General features: G+C 35.4%; 1 protein-coding gene across 1 annotated transcript; it reads left to right on the forward strand.

The window, feature by feature from the left end:
• The first annotated feature begins 3,599 nt into the window (after nucleotides 1–3,599).
• LOC123531605 (homologous-pairing protein 2 homolog) lies at nucleotides 3,600–18,464 on the forward strand. The gene is made up of 9 exons (XM_053533207.1): nucleotides 3,600–3,691; nucleotides 8,767–8,861; nucleotides 9,309–9,413; nucleotides 10,207–10,303; nucleotides 11,221–11,291; nucleotides 15,542–15,616; nucleotides 16,204–16,257; nucleotides 17,132–17,191; nucleotides 18,312–18,464. The coding sequence occupies exons 1-9, from the start codon at nucleotides 3,667–3,669 to the stop codon at nucleotides 18,366–18,368; spliced, it is 639 nt and encodes a 212-aa protein (XP_053389182.1). The 5' UTR covers nucleotides 3,600–3,666; the 3' UTR covers nucleotides 18,369–18,464.
• The last annotated feature ends 3,205 nt before the right edge of the window (nucleotides 18,465–21,669 follow it).

The following is a 21,669-nucleotide window of genomic DNA, read 5'->3' on the forward strand; positions in this document are numbered from 1 at the left end:
GATTTTCCAGGAAGCGGACTTGAGAGTGGTTCATACAAGCTTGAAGCTTTCATTACAACCAAGCTAAAAATAAAAGTATACTGAAGGAATCAGTGGCACAGGAGTAACTTGACAGGTTCCTGGTTTAGAGGTCAGAGGTTAAGTTTCTATCAGAGATGGAATTTGACCTGCAAGTTCATTCTTTTTATTCTCTATCTAATAAGGGCAGTGATTAGAAATCTTACCATGCAGCTGAAATCATATTAATGTCAAAGGCACACATAAATGTTAAACAAGACAATTGTATGATTCCCTCCCTTAGTCTGACCTTGGATATTTGAAGACAAATTCTGTTCTCCTTACACCCTAATGTCATGAATATTTTCATTATTTTGCCAAGTTTACACGGGAATCATAGTATAAAATGAAGCCATAGCCAACATAAAAATCCACACCATACAAGACCCGTTTGACCTGTCCTTCCATGCATGGTGTATATGAATTTGTTCAGTTAAAATAGAAACCTTATAAATATTTAAAATAAAATATCTATTGACTTTGTTGATGTTAGACAGGTGAATACAAAAGGTTACCTTGAATATACTGAGGCCTAAAAAATGTTTGTTTCCGGTATCCCGACTTACCCTAAATTTTAGACCCGACCCCAAATGTTTTTATGGCTTTGGATAATTTTTTTTATACTTTTTAACAAAAAGTTGCAAAACTTCACTTTTTATGCTTTAAACATGGCCAGTGATGTTAGAAATCAACTTACTGATGCTCTAAAGGCATAAGCCCCTTATCTGTATTAATTTTTTGACACAAAAATAATTTCCGAAAAGTCCAGCTTAATAAAAAAATGCTGACATATCTACCCAATTGTTTAGCATGTTACCGGAAACAAACAATCTTTTTATTCAGGCCTTATCTGCCTCCCAGGCAGGAGGTGTTGCCTCCTCGCAGTGTTGCGATAAATAGGGACAAAGTTATGGCTTTGCCAAGAAAATACACTTTCTATGACTTTAATGATTCCCCATGCCCTTGGCACTGAAGACACGAGGAATCTGCTCAACACACTGCTAATGTTGCAACAAAAATGTAGCAAGGTGAGATAAAAATGGGGTAAGTTTGAAAAAAGTGATATGAAATATTCATTATACACATTTTTTATTCATCCTGAACTTGACCTTGGCCTCTGGATGAAAGATTTGGTGCACTCCATACCATAACAGTACTGACGTAGGCGGGCACCTTTGTAGAACCACCCGCCTTCCACAAGCCAGCTGGACGGCTTCCTCAGGTGTAAGTATTCTACATCACAAACTAGAGTTTGAACTCGCAGTGGTGATGGGCAAGTGATTCAAAGTCTGCGAATTTAATTTTACTCCTCATAACCTTGAAGTTATACACTGACGGATTCGGTGCAATACACCCCACAATGTTGTGACAGATTTAAACATTGCAGTTTGATCAATCTTTTTCGTAGAAGAGTTTTTTTTCGCTGATGTCTCTTTGAATATTAAAAAGATCATTGATCTCCAAAAGAAATAGGAACTTTTTGAATTTTCAAAATATCTTCGTATTTATCGTATAACAAAAAAAAAACAACTAAATTGAATATAGATAAAACAATAAAGAAAACGATTTTGATGATTTCGGCCATTTTTGACACCAGAGTTTTAACAAAGTCAGTTTTTGACTATTTCTGTGAATGGGTTTTTTTCATAACGCTTTCAGGATATTAGATAGCATAAGAGCTACATTCCAATGCTAAAATACTGTAAAATTTCATGTTTTTTTTTAAATACAAAAATGCTCTACTTTTACAACTGGATCTTGCAAACGAAAAACACTGTATTGGATCAAACAGTAGAAGTGGTATACTGGCTTATGTTAAGATAAAGATAACAAAGTTACGACCCGGACAAAAGGCAATGGATTTTATTTAGCTCGCTCGCTTTAGTTACTTTAACCACTTACGTACATACGTACAGTTCTTGCAAAGAAGGAATTTGTGTATGATGGAGTTTTACATATGGTTTCAAATTAATGTTAGATAAACCTAAATGGCGGAATTTTGCTTGGATTGGAATTTTAAAAAATGCAAATCAAGACAGAAATTTCAGACATAAATTTAAAATATATAAAATGTATATAGAAGGTGAGAAAGAAGCTATTGAAGAAGAAGAAGAAGAAGAAGAAGAAGAAGAAGAAGAGAGAGAGAGAGAGAGTTATATTGCATGTACATGTCAATGAGACTGGTCTATAATTTGAAGCTTGAAACTTTTCACCTTTTTTAAAGATTGGTGTTACGTAAGCCTCAGACCAATCCGAGGGAACAATACCACTATCAAGAGATTTATTAAACAATATTGTAAAGATAGGAGCTATTTCCGTTGCACATTCTTTTATAATTCTAAGTTTTATTTGGTCTGGACCTGCTGCTTTGTACGGGTTTAAATTTTCAAGTAATTTCTTAACACCATTTTCAGTTACTTTTATTCTGGGCATGCTAGCAAATGGGCTAGGACCAAGACTTGGTAAGCTTGGGCTGGGGTAATTTGTAAGTACTGAAGAAAACTGTTTATTAAAAATTTCTGACTTATCCTCGGCACTAGATTTTAAGACACCATTTTCTCTCAGAGGAGCAACACCACATGAGTCATTTTTGATAAAACCCCAGAAACGTTTAGTTGTGCCATGTTTATTTTCTTCTGGGCTACAAACAATATTATTCATGTAGTCCCAGTATGAATTACGTGTTTTCTTTTGGATAAGAGTTTTTTAAGCTTTTTAAGTTTAGAAAACAATGAGACATTTTTCTTTTACCTTGATACTAGCTCATCTAATTTTTGTTTAAAGCTATGCTACAATTCTCGAACACCCAAGTTTTGAGCGTGGTTTAGGGAAATAAAGTTAACTAAACCTTTTTTTTTTTTAAATTTCTGACCAATTTACTTTATCAAATAGTAAAATGTTGTGCTTAATTTTTAGATTATTTTTTGCTGATGATAAAAGGTCAACAAATAGTATGCAATGGTCACTAAAACCAGGAATGACCTTCACAGTTTCTGCCAAAGTGGGATTGGACAATAGTATGATATCAAGGTAATTACTAGAAGTGTCTGCAATTCTAGTTGGTTCATTTACTAATTGTGTGAAACTACAAAAATCCAGAAGTTTATACATTCTTCTGGATGATGGGCACCTGTATTTACAGTTTTGGACTCCCAATTAATATCACCTTGATTGAGGTCCTCATCAATAACAGTTGTGCTATTTATTTGGTCAGTAAGGCAAAGTGTACGTTCAAGTTCATCTATGCACTTGAAATCTTTGTCTTGCCTGTATGCACTACAAACAAGCAAGTCCTTTTTGCCTTTCAGTTTGATATTTGCCCATATAATTTCAGAATCAGACTTCAATTCTATTGGAGAGAACTTTTTAGAAACCAAAATAAAAACACCACCTCCTGTTCTATATTTTCTATCATTTCTATAAACATCATAATCAGGAGGGAAAACTTCTTACACTCTCCCATTTGCGTGTCATTGCAGGAGCACTCGCGTACTTTACTTTGTATACACGGTACAGTACGACCCTAGACAGAGTTTATTATTACTACATAGTTGCTTCCCTTGATCTCCCGCCATTTTTGATTTAGTAAACAAATAAAAATTACGAAAAATGAGTAAATCTAAAGATGCTCAAGGTAAATTCATTAAGACAGTCATAAGAAAAAGATATGATAATATTTATTTCAACTTATTTTAAAGTATAAATACAGTCGAGATGCGGGTTGCACACGCTGAGGCAATTTTTTTTTAACTTTTAACTTAGGCAGTGAACGGGAAGAAAATGCCACTGATATTATATCCTACCCTTAGGTATCAGGTCTAGGAAAGTGGAGTATTTACAGATTATCTGTAAATTTACAGATAATCTATAAATTTACAGATTTTTCAATCTGTAAATTTACAGATCAAGTGTTTGAAAACTGCTAAAACTATATTTAAACACAAAATCGCAGCTTGAAATTAATTGATTTACTTATGGTATGTATAAATAAAGGCCAATTGTAACTTTCAGTCATTTCTGTTGACTTTGATTTTTCTTAAAATGCCAAAAACTCAAAGTCAACAAAAATGGCTGAAACCCACAATTGACCTTAATTTATGCATGCTGTAAATAAACCAATTAATTCCAAGCTGCGGTTTTGAGGATAAATGTAATTTCATCAGTTTTCATGACTGAAAAATCTGTAAATTTATTGATTATCTGTAAATTTACAGATAATCTGTAAATACTCCACTTTCCTAGACCTGGGTATACTAAATATGAAATTAGGTGAAACCTAAAAGGCAGAGCTCCCTTGAAAAATCTCCAGTAAAGTAAAGGAGTGGTGTTATTGCAGTGGCTGCAAATAAAATGAAATATCTGCTGCTCCAGCTAGCTATAATAATAAATTTTATAGCAGGGCACATCGCCTGTTCCGTAATTCGTTCCGCCTGTTGCCCAGGCACCCTGCCAGTTTTACAAGCATTCATGAATGTCCTTTTTAGCTAGGGGTGTAACGATACATCGAACTATCGATGCATTGCGATACTAAGCGTCCCGATAGCATGCATCGATAGAAAAGTAACGATCCAATAACAGTCGCCGATAGTTCCTTCAACAATCGATTGTTTCGATAGTTTTGAAATTTTTGTAAATACAGAATTTATAATTTATAAACCAAGAAACAGAGCCAGCTTTCATTTGTGCCTCGGAAAATGTTTACGTCTCCATTACAATAATTACCCTCACGGAATTAAACTACCATAAAGGACTGAGAAGTCAGTCTGGGAGATAATTAATAAATTTAGTTTCTTAGAAACTTTGATTAAATATATTTAAATAACCTGTTAATTTTAGATGAGAAAATATACTATGGACATGAAGAAAGAAGGCTATATACTTGTATTATACAGCAAACTGTTCGGTAGGGCCCTTCATTTAGTGCTGGTACACATTAATCCAATCCGTTAATTTTCTTCTTTTTTGATGCTTTGGGTTACTAAACATATTGACATTTGCAACACAATGGCCGATTCGTTTGAGTATACCTTGCATAGGTTTATTGTTTTACTTATTTTTCCGAAGCCAAGGAAGGCAATAAATATTTAATGTTAGAATTATTTCTGTCCGTTTCAGTTATACAAACATCTCAATGTGTGTTAACAGCAATTATAAACAGTGCCGTCTCTTACACTGTGTAACAATGCCAGTTGGTAGCTTTACTGTATAAAATATGATGGCCGATAACTATTGCAATAGTATCGCAATAGTAACCTGCAATAGAATAGTATCGCAATAGTTTTTAAGCAATATCAATAGTATTGCAATAGTCAAAATTGGCCTCAATAGTCACCCCTATTTTTAGCCGACCTTCACTTTTTTGCCTCAGTGGCAGGGTTCTCCCCAGGAAAAAATTAAGGGATAGCTGGAAGCGCGTGGTAGCCAAACTGGTGTTTTGTGAGGGGCTTAAGAGGGTTGACTTTCTTATCAAGTTTCACATATACTTATAAGTGAAACATTTGTATCTTTATCTTTTAATTATAAGCAGTAATACAATACACAAGTGTTATAATCAAACTTTTTTATTAAAAACAAATTTGTCCTTATGCTGATCATATTACTACAGTAACTGTGTGTAGTAGTCACATACATTATATAATAAATTACTTTCATTACATCACTTTCATCTCATTGTCACAGTTCACAGTTATTTGCAAGGCACTAAAGTTTATATCGCACATCTTCTTGGCTTCTCCTTATGCCACAACTCTACAGAATGTTCAAATTAAAAGTCTTCCAATTTAGGTTCTTGAATGGCAATTATTAACAGACAGTTCAGTGTTGTGTTGATCAGTATTGACCTATGTGTTGTTTTTATTCTCTTCAGTGAAGAAAACCCTCTTACAGTCTAAAAGTAGAAAATGACCATGGCATTACTAGTAACAGAATGAAACAAACATCAACAGCAAAACCAGCAACATTTTGTTGTAGAGCTAATACAAGAATTAATCTATCTCTGACTGAAAGATACCATTCATTTTTTTTAATACTGTATTTTAAAAAAAAAAAAAAAAAAAAGTGTTGTGTTGTACCTGCGGTGGATGCAGGAACATTAAAAATATTATCTGCTTCATTTTAAATCTTGATACAACAATGCAATTACTTAATTATTTACTCAAAAACAAAATTGCTTCTTTGACTATAACAATTTAATTACTTTAATCATTTACTCACCTGAAAGTTCAAAGACATCTTCTTTAATAATCCTTTCCCGAGATTAACAGTTTGACAAAGTTAAACACCAACATTTCCAATTGTTTTCATCATATATTCCCTAAAACTCCTTAATCAATTCACAAAAATTGTTTCAAAGAAGTTTCAAACAAGACGCCGACAACTGTGTCCATAATCCAATCAATCAGTGATTTTTTTTTTACTTTTTTTGGCAACAGCCCATGCCTTTTCAATTGGGAATTTTTAGCGCGATAAACTTCAAAATTGGGAAAAATTAACAAACCTTAATAAAGAAATCATTTTGAAAAGTTTTATTTTAAGGTAAATTTATTTCATTCAAATATGCACTGAGGTTGAACAGACAGGACAGACAGGCTATTTTCTGATGTCACAGGATCTGATGGCTCAGATAGCTTAGGGTCACCATGAGCTTCTGTTGATTTCTGGGGGTCATTCTGTGGGGGACTCGGATTTCTTGGACAGATCACTTTGCTTTCCAGATGTTTGATTTGAATTTTTAACTCTTTAACTTTACCAAAAGATGTTCGAATGTCCGGAGTACCGTTGGCGTGTTTAAGTTTTATTTTCTTATTATAATATTTGGAATTATGCGACATTTTTCGATAATTTAGGTAAGTTTCTAACAATTTTCTTTCCGACTCATTTTGACGCATGAAAATGCGTTTAGCGACCGTGATGAAAGTCATACTAAATGCCGTACTATGCCGTGACCCGTTTTATGTAAACAACGCGCTTCGAGTTGGCAACAAAATTCTGCGAATAAACCATATTTAGAGTCAGAATTTTTATGATTATTTGCATCGTTTTAGTTCAACTTTCACAAGAAATCAATCTAATTGGGAAAATTCATCTTGATTTGGGGAATTTTTAAGTATTTTTTGGGAATTTTGACCATTTTTGTCACCTGGGAAGACGCCGAATTTCGGAGTCAAATCGGCGCAAAAAAAATCACTGTCAGTGTACAGTTATTACGTCATTTCTCACTTCTGTGGGTGCTGAGTGACACAGTATCGATATTTCTCCTAAAAATACCTGTCAGCTGTAGCTTCAGGCTAATTTTAGACATGCTTTATCAGTTATGTGTATTACATTATTGGTAAACTTTTAAAGGTAGCGGTCTGTGTTAAAGGGATAGCGGGGGGATCAAAGAGTAGCAGATTGTATGGTTCTGTCATTAAAGGAGAGCGGGTGCGCTATGCTTAATTGGCCTGGGGAGAACCCTGAGTGGTTATGATAAACTGCTTTATTGCTCCCTTTTTATGGAGTGATACACGCCGGCAGCATTGACACAATTAGCAAACAATTACGTGCTGTAATCGTGCACGAGGCAGACCGTGACATTTTGGACTGCTCCACTAGCATTAAAATCGCTGAAGCTAACAATATGCAAACCAGTCTGAAAATGATCTTCATTTTTGCGCCACCTGTTAAAGTGTACTTTCGTTTTCGGTCTCATAGACGTAAATGTCCGATTATACACAACTGAAATTCAAGTCCAGACAACAGACATTTAAATCTAATTAATAAAAATCGATCACAAACAAAGTTAGATAGGAAAATATTTTAAAATTTACTTTATCATTTTAAAAGTTTTTGAAATCGAAAGTAGATTGTCGTCTGCTGTGTAATATTGTTAATTTTTCATGGTAGCAATCCCAGCTTATCACTGATGAGCCTCCAGATTAACTGGAAAAATGCAGAAATCTGATACCAGTCATGGACATTTCTTTGAAATTATCCTCTGGTGCCCAAGAACCGTCCCTTTAATCATGCAGGGTTTTTTCTAGCTAAATTGGGAACATAGCCTATACCCCCAAAATTGGGAATTTTGACACGTAAATGTTCCAAATTGGGAAATATTTAGTCCCATAGGATATAGTAAAGATGTGTTTAAGCATTTTCTCATATACTTGTTTCACATTGTACAACCACTTTAATATACTTCCATTACAAAATTGTCCATAATTTCGTCAATATTTGTGCAATTTTGATGAAATTTTTTTCAGAATGTAGATTGGGAATTTTTGCACTCATTTTGGGAAAAATACATACTTTTTGGCATTGGGAATATAGCCGAATAACGGCTATAAAAACGGCCAAAAAAAACCCTGTATAAATGATTTCCAGCAAAAATGCATTTAAAATCTATAACACTTAAGGGGTAAAAATTCACAATTTTGAGAAAAACGACACAAATTTTCACAATTTGTCTGGTACTAGACCCATTCGCAATTAAAAAAAAAATCACTACCTTGGGGTAGGAAATAGCATGTACAGTGGCTTTTCCTCTTTGGTTTGGTGCCAGTGGGTTGATCATCAGACCTATAGATTATAGACCAAGAGTTCTGTAGCCAAACGGTATACTGGGCTGTTTAGAGGTCCGGTAATCAATAAATGAATACTGAAAATAGTATTTGCTAAATGTGTTTGTTAAACATTATTGTTACAGTCAGTTTTCTCATTTCTTTTATTCAGCTGGTGTTGCAGTACTTGATTATTTGAACAAGCAGAATCGACCATACAGTGCTATAGATATCTGCAATAACCTACATAAGGAGTTTGGTAAAACAGTTGAGTATATTCTGAAATATCACAGGTTGAGTTCTTACTCTGATGTATGTACAGGTAAGATGCAAGTTGTACTAAAAGGACAATTTTTGAATTAATTTTATAACAAGGATATTAACATCTTTAAAAAATAAATAAGGAATTAGTTGCTATAGAATCATTACAAACTTTATTCTTTATTTGCCCTTGTAGTTCTAAATTTAGAAATTAAGCCATCTGTTGTTGAAGTGGTTTTGCCTTTGCAGTCCATGCAGGCTGATCTTGGTCTGCACTGTTTGCTATTCAGTCTGTAAATTTTCAGTTAACACACCTTCAAGTAATAAATGGTATTGCCCAAATTAAATGATTAAAGTAAAGGCTGATACAGGTGGGCTGCTAAGAAAGGCTCATCTGTAACAAGGATTGAATTAGTACTGATGCAATATCATGATTACTAAATACCATTTCAGGCAATAGTGAAGGCATGTGAGAGTCTGGCAGAATCTGGCAAGATCAAGGAGAAGGTGTATGGAAAACAGAAAGTCTATGTGGCTGACCAGTCACAGTTTCCAGAGGTGTGTTTAGGCATGTCTAGTTTATTCTGTAGGAATGGCTTATCAGTTAAAAGGCATAGTATTGGACCAGTAACTTTGTACTTTATTGTTTGAACCTTTAGCCTGCTGGTGGCAGGAGGTTTTGCCTTTGCAACCAGTGCAGACCATGATCAGCCTGCACATCCATGCAGGCTGATCATGGTCTGCACTGTTTGCTAATCAGTCAGTAAATTTTCTGTGAAACATCCCTTTGAATAATAAGTGATGCTGCCCAAAGTGAACCATAGAAATTAAGCAGGATAAGGTATTGGTAGTAGACCCATATTGACAATTAGCATTTTATGTATGCTTACACATTCTCTGTTTAGAGTTTTGGCAGTCTGTGGTTTGTTGTGGAAAATCAGTTTTCAGTTTATGGCTGAAGCATGCCAAAATAGCATCCAAGAGAATATGTTATAATGCTGAAATGTTGATTGTCATAACAAGTAGGTTACTTTGCAGGATATATGTCAATATCCAGGTATTGGTTTTCAGGGCCTGATATTGATAGAACTTGATTTATGAAGAGTAAAAACACAAAAAAAATAATTAGAACTTACGTACTTGCCGAGAAATTGTCTGATACTTGTATATACAGGAAAATAAATAAAAAATATAAACACTGGAAATAGGTGGTGATCATGATAGCTGTAAACATTGAAATTTGTAACTTTAATGCGCTTGTAAGAAAGTATTTTCTCATATACCTGTGTCTAAGAAATAAAACAATGATAGCAGTAGTAAGCAGTACATGCACTACTATACTGCCTTTCAGGTAGATGATTCAGAGATCCGATCCATGGACAGTACTATAACAGAACTGACACAAAAGTTGCAGACAAATCTAGAGGAAGTTAGAAGACTGGAGTCGGGTACGCAGGGTGTTAAAAAGCTAGTGTGTTAAAAAGCTGACAGTTTGTTTGTTTTGGGTTCAATGCCATTTTTCAACAGTATTTCAGTTATGTAATGGCGGGCAGTTAACATAACCAACTTGTTCCTGGATTCTGTACCAGTACAAACCTGTTCTCCGCAAGTAACTGCCAACTTCCCCACATGAATCAGAGGTGGAGGACTAATGATTTCAGACACAATGTCATTTATCAAATAGTCATGGAGAACAAACGCCCCGCCCGAGGATCAAAAAGCTGACAGTCTTTTAAGGAAGTGCGGTAGAACCAGTCATTATGCATAGGGAAGAACTTATTGTCTTCACTGTTTCCCATCAGTCAGTAAATTTATAGTGAAAATCCCTTTGAATAGTAAATGGTACTGTCCAGATTGAATGATGGACCAGTCCATTTTAGAAATTTAGCAATCTTAAGGTTAAGTGTATTTTTGATGAAAAGCAGTAGAAATATTTTATTAGTGACTTACCACAACTGGTCTGTACTATCTGTTCCTTGGTATCGTTGATGAATAAAGATTCTTCCATTGAGGAATTAATTTAAGTTGTCATGAATCTGAATGTAGAACACTTGCAGGAATGCTTCTTTTTGACGGTTGAACCAGTAAGCACAGAAGCTCTGGTTCCCGGCTGATTTAGGATGAACACCACCAAAAACAACTACAGGATGATATTTGCCAAAAAAAATCAGAAATTCACACTAAGAAAAAACAACTTGCTATTTCTTATTCGTACTTTTATAGAAGTTAAATATTGATAACTTCACTTGTTAAGACTTGCTGTTACAAAGAAAAACAGCATGATTTTATAGGTATGTGTAAAGGATATCAAAATAAAATACTTCAAATTGCTTACTTGAAGGTTCTTATTTTCTTGCCTGTCTAGAGTTAAAGATGCTGAACAGTTGCTTGTCAACAGAAGAAGCACAGAGACAGTTAACTGAAGCTACCTCACAGGTAACCTGACAACATGGTTTTAATGTACATTGATATTTAATACAACACTGATATGATATACTTGCACTTTTGTTGCATGGATCCATGTATCCTAGGCTGTTATCAATGAAATCATGGACAATGTTGCAAGTTAAAAGCCATTTTGGTGAAACAATGATATATTATGCTAGCAATATTACAGGTATCCTTTTGCTTCAACATAATGGAGATTACAAATTATGTCCTTTTTTTAAAACCTGAGTTATTAGATTGGGGTAGATGTCGGTCAGGCGGGCGGGCGGCGGCGGCGGCGTCAAACTGGTGTTTCCGGTCAATAACTTTTGTTTCGGTAAAGATATTTGAATAAAACTTGGTATGTATGTAGCTTATATCAAGACAAAGGCTGGGATTGATTTTGGGGTTTCTTGGGTCAAGGTCAAGGTCACTGTTACTTTAAATAGAAAAAGGGTTTCCGGTCAATAACTTTTGTTTTGGTAAAGATATTTGAATAAAACTTGGTATGTATGTAGCTTATATCAAGACAAAGGCTGGGATTGATTTTGGGGTTTCTTGGGTCAAGGTCAAGGTCACTGTTACTTAAAATAGAAAAAGGGTTTCCGGTCAATAACTTAACTTAGGAATGAGCTATCATGACGAAACTTGGTGTATAGAAAACTTGTATAAAGTTGTAGCTTGGGATTGATTTTGGGGTTTCTGGGATCAAGGTCAAGGTCATTGTTACTAAAAATAGGGTTAGGGATTGATTTTGGGGTTTCTGGGGTCAAGGTCATTGTTACTAAAAATAGGGTTAGGGTTAGGTTAGGGTTAGGGTTAGCATATCTTCTACATGCATGGAGGGATTTTGATGAAAGTTGGCACAATTGTTCACCATCATGAGACGGAGTGTCATGCGCAAGAACCAGGTCCCTAGGTCTAAGGTCAAGGTCACAGAGGTCAAAGGATACAAGAATGAAAACTTTGTCCGGAGCATATCTTCTTCATGCATAGAGGGATTTTGATGTAACTTGGCACAATTATACACCATCATGAGACGAAGTGTCTTGCGCAGTTCCCTTCTTTAGAATTACTTCCCTTTGTTGTTACTATAAATAGCTTATATTGTAACTTTTTCATTACTAGACGTAGGGAAAAATCGAGACCACTTTTCTGTAGTACAACATGCATGTTACATCCAATTTTGAGGTGTATTTTGACCAATCTCTACCTGGTAAGGATTTCTGTGTGGACTTGAAAAAATTTTTTGTATTTTTTTTTTTTTTTTTTTTTTAAGATTAACTTCCCTTAGTTGTTACTATAAATAACTTATATTGTAACTTTTTTTATAATTGACCGTAGGGAAAAACCAAGACCACTTTTCTGTGGTACAACATAGTGGTTACTTTCTAATTTTAGGTGTATTTTAAGGTATCTCTACCTGGTAAGGAGTTTTTTTGTGGACTTAGAAAAACAAAAGAATTACAATGATTACTAAACAACCACAAAATTAAAATTACATCTGCAAATACAGGTGCTAGAGTAAAGAAATTTGCTGTGACGGGCGTATATTGTGACATTCTGGCACTCTTGTTTATTCTTATGAAAAGTGTTGAAAACCTGGTTTCGTGGCATTGCCGCGTTTCTTGTTTTCTCTTTCTTTCTTTTTTATGTCCTGGTTTTTAGTTTCAAACAGACCTTTTGTTGTCTGCCTTTCGTCAGCGTCTGCATCACAAAAGTTTTGCAGGAAAGCAGATTTCTCTAAAGCTCTTTAGACAAACTCTTTCAGACTCCACACATCTACAGATTTAAAGATAATCTCACTGGACAAGTTATATTACTCTGTCTAGCTTTTATCAACAGTATGCCCCTTTCAACTTGGAAATTTTGGTTTAAAGTTCTGCATGGAAGCAGGTTTCTTTGAAAGTCAGGGCTGTCACGAGTGGTCGACTTGAGTGAAATAGGTGCTTTGGAACTTCAAACTTTGCTCAAATCTAACCTCAAAGCGAAATACAAGTCGCCCGATTCTCCTTGACTCCCGCACTCGGCTAATTACTGCTACCCGGGCTGTTTACAATTGGCACAGTATCATAATGAGTGTTGAAATACACAAACACACGCCAATAGCATAATTTAAGATCCGCCTACTTCAGGTATTTGCGAGATTTTCACGAGAAGTGTGAAAGCAAATCAAATTATCCGATACATCGGAGTCGGTTGTGTTCAGCCAATTAGCGCTGCAGTTACAAATAGAATAGAATAGAATATTTATTTCCAATTATGGACCATCTCTGGTATAATAATCACAAATGTATGATGTAAACATAAGTCATAAAAGTGAAACATATGATTAATTTTGATTATACAAAACAAACTGTAAATACTAAATCTTTGACACTTCGCATTTAATTGTCAACATGTTCGAGTGCAAAAAACAATGTTTTATAATGAAACTGCTGATTAACCATGCAATTAATTGGAATATTGTACACAGGTATTTGTTATCTATGATAAATAACGACATGTAATATATTAACTACGTTAAATTGACTTCCATCGATGAATTGATTTGAATTATGTATTTCTAGTTTGTTACACAGTTTACTTTCAGTTTTATTCTAGTGAGATACTGTTCTCCAGTGTGGTGACTCGGTGTTAGTAATAAACACTTTCATCCTGCATTCATACAAAACAGTTATAACCAAATATCAGCGGGTTACATTTACAGCATCGGCTTGAAATTTGAAAACGACTTTTTTCAGAATTTTGTAATGAAACAGTAACCACTGGTTTAACTAAGAAAATTGTCAATCATTGTTATTTATCTAGAAACAAGAAAATTACAGCCACCTTTCGAATCACGCAACAGCCTTGCGGTAGGAAAAGTCTTCCCACTTCTCCCTAAGTCTCCCCACTTCTCCCTAAATCAGCTGGAGGGAGAAGTGACTGCTCCCAAAAAACTGGACCTAGCTAGACCCCTGAAAGTACTGGGTCTGATGCTTTCAAACATCACAAATATCTTTTGCTTCATGAGATGACCTCACAGGGCATGTTAATTAACTCTTGTTTTCTTTTGCCAAAATTAAGCTCCTGTGTATCTGGACTACTTGAAATTTTTCAAATGATAGAACTTTTGTTGTCACCGTTTCATTTGTGTCCACATCCGTGTCCATGTCACAAAAGCTTTGCATGTATGTAGGTTTCTCTAAAACTACCAGGCTAAATGCTTACAAACTTCAAACATGTCATCATAAGATAACCTCACAGAAGCAGTTGCTTAACTAGCTTATATTTTGATAAAATTATGCCCCCGTGTGGTTTATCAGATTTTGGTCAAAATTTCACTGGAAGTAACATTTGATTTTCCTATTCTGGTTGCCCAACCAAGTTAGTGTTCTGTTAGCATAATGTATAAATTAAATTAACATATTCTGCCCAAGGAATAATATGAATATAAACACTGTATTAAAAGTTTTCAAAGATTTTAATTGGCAGTGACATATCTTGCCAAACTTCATTAGAAATGCAAGCCTATTGAATTATTATTACCTTCCTTTGTCTATCTCAGTTGGGCAACCAAGATAGAATTCCAAAGCTTCACACTGTTTTAAAACATGGCTTTTGTTTCAGTTTGTTGAAATATCCCGATGTTTATCAAATGCATATATAATTATATTGAAATTAAAAGAAATTGTCTACCTTAGAGTTTTAAATATTCTATATAAAGGGAAGTAATTAAGAATTTTAATGAAAAGTAGTATAATTCACATTTCCAATTGGGATCCAATTCTATGTAGTTGGTTGTTTTGATCCTTAAATGGATCTTTAACAGAATGCATTAACACTGAAAAATGTCATAATATGTTGCTCAAATGTGACCCACCAATTTTAACATAGAAATCTTGTGAAAGTTTTGTATGTTAGTATGTTTCTCAATAACTACCTGACCAAATATTTTCAGATTCTCTATACATTATTGGCACCATGAAATGACATTATGTGGCAAATTTTGTAAATCTGGCTATTATTTTGATAAAATTATGCCACTTTTTCAGCTTAGAAGATTCTTTTGTTGTAAGGTAGTGTTAGGTTGAAGACCTTCAAATATTTGGAGGCACTTTCATTAGATAGTTGTTGTTAACTTTTAAAAGTTTTGACTTGGCTAGAACATTGACCTTTGAACTGCATATCTGAATTTCAAACGGCAATCTATGCAGATCTGTATATAACCTTACTTGGTGTTATTTGAAGTGTTTCATTAATGGTATATATTGCAGTGTGCCCACTATAAGAGTAAGCTGAAACAGCTGAAAGAAGGTGGAAATGTTGTGTCTCCTGAGGAGAAAGAAAAGGTAATTCACTTAAAAATGTTACTTTAGAATTAATGTTTACTTGATATGTACTGACCCTTTATAACTGTTTATATTTTTTCAAGTGATATGTTAGTTTGAGATTTATTCCTTTAATATATATGCAGTTTCTTTAAGTCTGGTTGTTACATTCTCACAAAATCTGCAAAGTGATGATACAACCTTTGTTCTGTTTGTTTATATGTCCCAAATATCTTGTGTTTCAAACTGCATTAAAAGTTTTAGTATAAACTTTCAATTGGTTCAAAATATCACTGACGGATACTGATGATATGTGGATGTGCATCAGGAAAGTATTTTTTAAGGACGACAAAATACCCTGATCACTTTTCACAGATACTATTCTGTGGTTCAATGGTTCCATTTGGAGGTGAAAAGGTTTAATGTCCCCAGTCTTATACTACTGACCTTTGACATGCATTTAGCTAAAATATATGTTTGAGTTCTTGAAACATTGTAAGACCCTATAAACTATTTAAACATTATTGAATTTAATTTTACTATTTTCCAAGTCTCTACAACAGATGATTTGTTTTTCCTGAGACCATCTTTTCTTCTATATGTTGCAGGTTTATGGAGATAGAAAAAAGTTTGTTCAGGCTTGGAGGAAAAGGAAGAGAATGGTATTTTTTTATCATTTTTTGGAAGTAAACTTATTGACTCATTTGCATTTGTCTATAGTCAGGGCTCATACTTTGATATGAAAATATGTTTTAGGGTGTATTTAAATCATGTACTAAATTATCAAAGCTGTTTTTCCTTGTTTGAAGTATTTGCTAAATATCTTGTCTGCTTATCTCAAATTTGCATTTAATGGGGGGACCTCAGGGAAATAATATGCAATGCATCATGCTGATTCCAACTTCCCCCAACATTTAAACATGCTTCGTGAGTGCAGACGAAATGAAATGTAGCATTTCTTGTAAAATACTTAAATTTAACTGTTGTAACTTGGCTGGGTTGTTGAAAATCAAGCGTCCATTTCATCGTTAACAGATAAGCAAGGTTAAAGACCGAAATAAAGCGTTTACGGGACTGTCCAGTTTGGTGGTCATCTGGATTTGGTGGTCACCAGCCAGTATGACCCTACCTTCCTGTAACTTGGTCTGTAGGCCTGATCAAAGGAGTTTTGTTAACACCCTAGAGACAACATTTTTAGTTTGAATCTCATGAAAATGGTCAGAATGTTTGAAACTCATGAAAATAGTCAGAATGTTTGTCTTGATGACGTCTAAGTCAACTTAGAATCTGGGTCATATGGGGTAAAAAACTAGGTCACCCAATCAAATCAAAGGAACTAGATGTTGACACATGCCTAAAATCAATGCTACTTGTGACACCAGAATGACTGTTTCAGAGACGAGTTAAGAAGAAAAATAGCCATATGCAGTTTGAAACAAAATTGTATTTGTAAATGGTTTATATTAAAATGTCACTAATTCTTCATTCTTTAAATTTTATGACATTTATTATTTGCTTTTCACATGTTTTTTCCAGACAAATGATGTATTGAATGCCATACTAGAAGGATATCCAAAACCAAAGAAACAGCTTTATGTAAGTCTACAGTTGAATTCTATTTAAACAGAATTTATTAAAATCATTATCAGTGTTTGATGTGTTGTTCCTCTTCCTGGTCTTTATTATTGATTAAATAGAATTTAGTCCACTTGTTCAGCCAAATTTCGCTAGCTATTCAGTAGATAGTTACTGTTTGAAGCTGGGTGGTTTTCAAGCTATGAGAAACATAGATGAGAGAAGTCTTGTCTTTTTCAAAAGCTAAAAAAACTAGACCCATTTCTTACTGGAACTGTAAGCTGTTGCACAATTTTACTTGTTTTCATTGTGAAGTCTTAATTTTGTGGACATCACCCGCCCGCTTAGCTCAGTAGGTAGAGCGTTGGTCTACGGATCGCGGGGTCGTGAGTTCAATCCTTGGGCGGGGCGTATGTTCTCCGTGACTATTTGATAAACGACATTGCGTCTGAAATCATTAGTCCCCCACCTCTGATTCATGTGGGGAAGTTGGCAGTTACTTGCAGAGAACAGGTTTGTATTGGTACAGAATACAGGAACACTGGTTAGGTTAACTGCCTGCCGTTACATGACTGAAATACTGTTGAAAAATGGCGTTTAACCCAAAACAAACAAACAAATTGTGGACATGGAATTCCATTGTTTTTTGTACAAAATGACTATTTCATGAGAATCTGAATTTTTAGCCTGAAGCCTTCTCCAGCAATTGATACTGCTTTTGCTATCCTTGAAGGCTCATCTTGGTCTGCATTGTTAGCTTTTCAGTTTGTAAATTTTCTTTGAACTCCCCTTCGAATAATAATGATCCTGTCCAAATTGAATGACAGACCAGTTCATTTTAGAAATTTAGCAGGGTAAAGGTTAAAGATTGAAAGAACATGACTTCTTTTGTATGTTCAAATTTAATTTTATGTATTGAAACAACTGCGAAATCTGTGGTAATTTGTTCTCTTCCCTTTTTAAAAACAATTAAAATCAGTTATATGTTACACCCAGTAATTTAATAGTACCTCTTTACAGCTGAGGCAGTTGTGATAAAAGTGAACATTAATCGACCTGGGGGTCTATCACTCTTGACCTGTATGTCCACTTAAACATGACATTCAAAAGTATGTACATGCATTGTTTTCTATTTTAACAGGAAGACATAGGGATAGAAACAGATGAAGATTATGATGTCAAGCCACCAGATTTATGAAGGGATTGTTAATTTCTTGTGACTGTTGAATTTTATTTGTTTAAAGCTTGTTTTATCAGGGACATTGTGAATATGATTAAATATTTAAACAAAATTTGTTTTCCATTAATGATTTCGTTGTATTTTATTGTATGCCAAAAAATGTACAGTCATGTCTTACTGTAATTGAAGCTAAACAGTGACTTCAGATAAGTTTGTTGTTTTGGCCAAAACGTTGCAAAGATAAAAATGTGGAAATGGAAATTTTACTGACTAATTATGTCTCCCCCGCCCCCCCCCCCCCACCCCGGGGGAGACATTGTTTTTGCCCTGTCCGTCCGTACGTCACACTTCATTTCCGAGCAATAACTTGAGAACCATTTGACCTAGAACCTTCAAACTTAAAAGGGTTGTAGGCCTGCTGGAGTAGACGACCCCTATTGTTTTTGGGGTCACTCCGTCAAAGGTCAAGGTCACAGGGGCCTGAACATTGAAAACCATTTCCGATCAATAACTAGTGAACCACTTGACCCAGAATGTTGAAACTTCATAGGATGATTGGTTATGAATAGTAGATGACCCCTATTGATTTTGGGGTCATTCTGTCAAAGGTCAAGGTAACAGGGGCCTGAACATTGAAAACCATTTCCGATCAATAACTAGTGAACCACTTGACCCAGAATGTTGAAACTTCATAGGATGATTGGTCATGAAGAGTAGATGACCCCTATTGATTTTGGGGTCACTCCGTCAAAAGTCAAGGTCACAGGGGCCTGAACATTGAAAACCATTTCCGATCAATAACTAGTGAACCACTTGACCCAGAATGTTGAAACATTATAGGATGATTGGCCATGAAGAGTAGATGACCCCTATTGATTTTGAGGTCACTCCATCAAGGGTCAAGGTCACAGGGGCCTGAACATGGAAAACCGTTTTTCCAGTCAATAACTTGAGAACCTCTCAACCCAGAATGTTGAAACTTCATAGGATGATTGGTCATGAAGAGTAGATGACCCCTATTGATTTTGGGGTCACTCCGTCAAAGGTCAAGGTCAAGGTCACAGGGGCCTGAACATTGAAAACCATTTCCGATCAATAACTAGAGAACCACTTGACCCAGAATGTTGAAACTTCATAGGATGATTGGTCATGAAGAGTAGATGACCCCTATCGATTTTGGGGTCATTCCATCGAAGGTCAAGGTCACAGGGGCCTGAACATTGAAAACCATTTCCGATCAATAACTAGAGAACCACTTGACCCAGAATGTTGAAACTTCATAGGATGATTGTACATGCAAAGTAGATGATTCCTGTCGATTTTGGGGGTCATTCCTTAAAGGTTAAGGTCACGGTCTTGAACATTGAAAACCATTTCCGGTCAGTAACTCGAGTACCACTTGACCCAGAATGTTGAAACTTTATAGTTTCTTTATACTTTATAGTACATGCAAAGTAGATGACTCCTATCGATTTTGGGGTCACTCTGTTAAATGTCAAGGTCACAGGGGCCTGAACATTGAAAACCATTTCTGGTCAGTAACTTGAGGACCACTTGACCCAGAATGTTGAAATTTAATAGAATGATTGGTCATGCAAAGTAGATGACCCCTAACAATTTTGGGGTCTCTCAGTTAAAGGTCAAGGTCACAGGGGTCTGAACATGGAAAACCGTTTCCAGTCAATAACTTGAGAAACTCTCGACCCAGAATGTTGAAACTTCATAGGAACCCTACCTCTCTTGTAAGAAAAAGATACTGCATATATTAATATTTATAAACAAAGCGCCTCCCAGTTATAATCAGTATTGATTGTTGGGCAGTAAAATGTAGATGTAGATGTTTATTTGTTCATCAGTCATATTACACACAGTACGCACGTGTGCGTAATGTAAAAAAATCCAGGTATGTTTGTTGCCAAAACAAGAGTTATCAAATTACAGCACCTTTAATGCAAGCAGGCGAGTATGATACCCCATTTAGTGTTCCCACACCCCCGACAGTGACTAATTTCACTGAATTAGGGGTTCATTCCGCATCACATATATGCTTAAACATAGTACTTACAAGTGCAAGTAATGTAAAGCACCTTTCGTTAGCAGAAAATGTTATTTAAAAAGAAAAAAAAAACAAGACAAAAATATATATAAACTGTCGCTGGGAAAGCTATGAGCCACCGCCTGGAGAGGTCGAAACAGTTTATGTCAATGTTAATATTTCTCATAATCTAACTCAAACCGGTACTTTCAGCGGTTCAAATTTTCGAAATACTGACCTATTAATGTCCGAAGTCCCCTAGGGTTATATGCAACAAAATGCGCCAGAATGCACCATTTTTATCTAAGTCTCAAAAAGTTCGCTGTGGAGGCCCCGAACCCCCACCAGCGGGAGGGGAAAATCCCCTCACCCACCCTTCCCCCATTCAGCTCGTTGTGCTTGTCATTTTTGAAGCTCTGGCTACGCCTATGATATATATTTTCATAACTGAAATTGTAGTGTTTCTTTTAGGGGGTTAGGTGACACGTGAGCGTCTATACTACTGAATACATCGGATACCTGCGAAATATTAGGATCCTCGATATACTTAACTATTAGCAAATAAAATTTGGAGTGTGCTATTCATATCTGAATCACATAATAAGAAGTAGAAGTATCAGTTTTAAGTATTACAAGATTAAAAAAGCCCACCTGCTTAGCTCAGTAGGGAGAACGTTGGTCTACGGATCGAGGGGTCGCGAGTTCGATCCCCGGGAGGGGCGTATGTTCTCCGTGACGATTTGATAAAATACATTGTGTCTGAAATCATTCGTCCTCCACCTCTGACAATTCATGTGGGGAAGTTCAAACTCTGATATTTCATGCGGGGAAGTTGGCAGTTAATTGCAGAGAACAGGTTTGTACTGGTATAGAATCCAGGAACACTGGTTATAATGTTAACTGCTAGCCGTTACATGACAGAAATACTGTTGAAAAACGGCAATAAAACCCAAAACAAACAAACAAAACAAGATTTAACAAAAAGTCGACAACTTAACGATTTTCTTCTTTTTTCCACATTTCCTTTGTAGGGATAACATGTGTTATAACATCTGCAGAATTCTGAGCGATTGGTTAGTGCCCGAGCCCGGTAGGGCGAGGGTACGGCAACTACCAACTTATCCCGATTCTGAAGATGTTATGACACGAAATGAACATGCGCTAACGCTATTTTAGCATACAACGCGTAAAATCTAATAAATGATAACATTGTCCTTTGAACAACGTCATTAAATTTCCATGAAATGCATGGTAGTTCAACTGTTGTTTTTTCACGTTGACGTA

The sequence above is a fragment of the Mercenaria mercenaria genome, unplaced genomic scaffold (assembly GCF_021730395.1).
Source record: "Mercenaria mercenaria strain notata unplaced genomic scaffold, MADL_Memer_1 contig_2113, whole genome shotgun sequence".
Taxonomy (NCBI): Eukaryota; Metazoa; Mollusca; class Bivalvia; order Venerida; family Veneridae; genus Mercenaria; species Mercenaria mercenaria.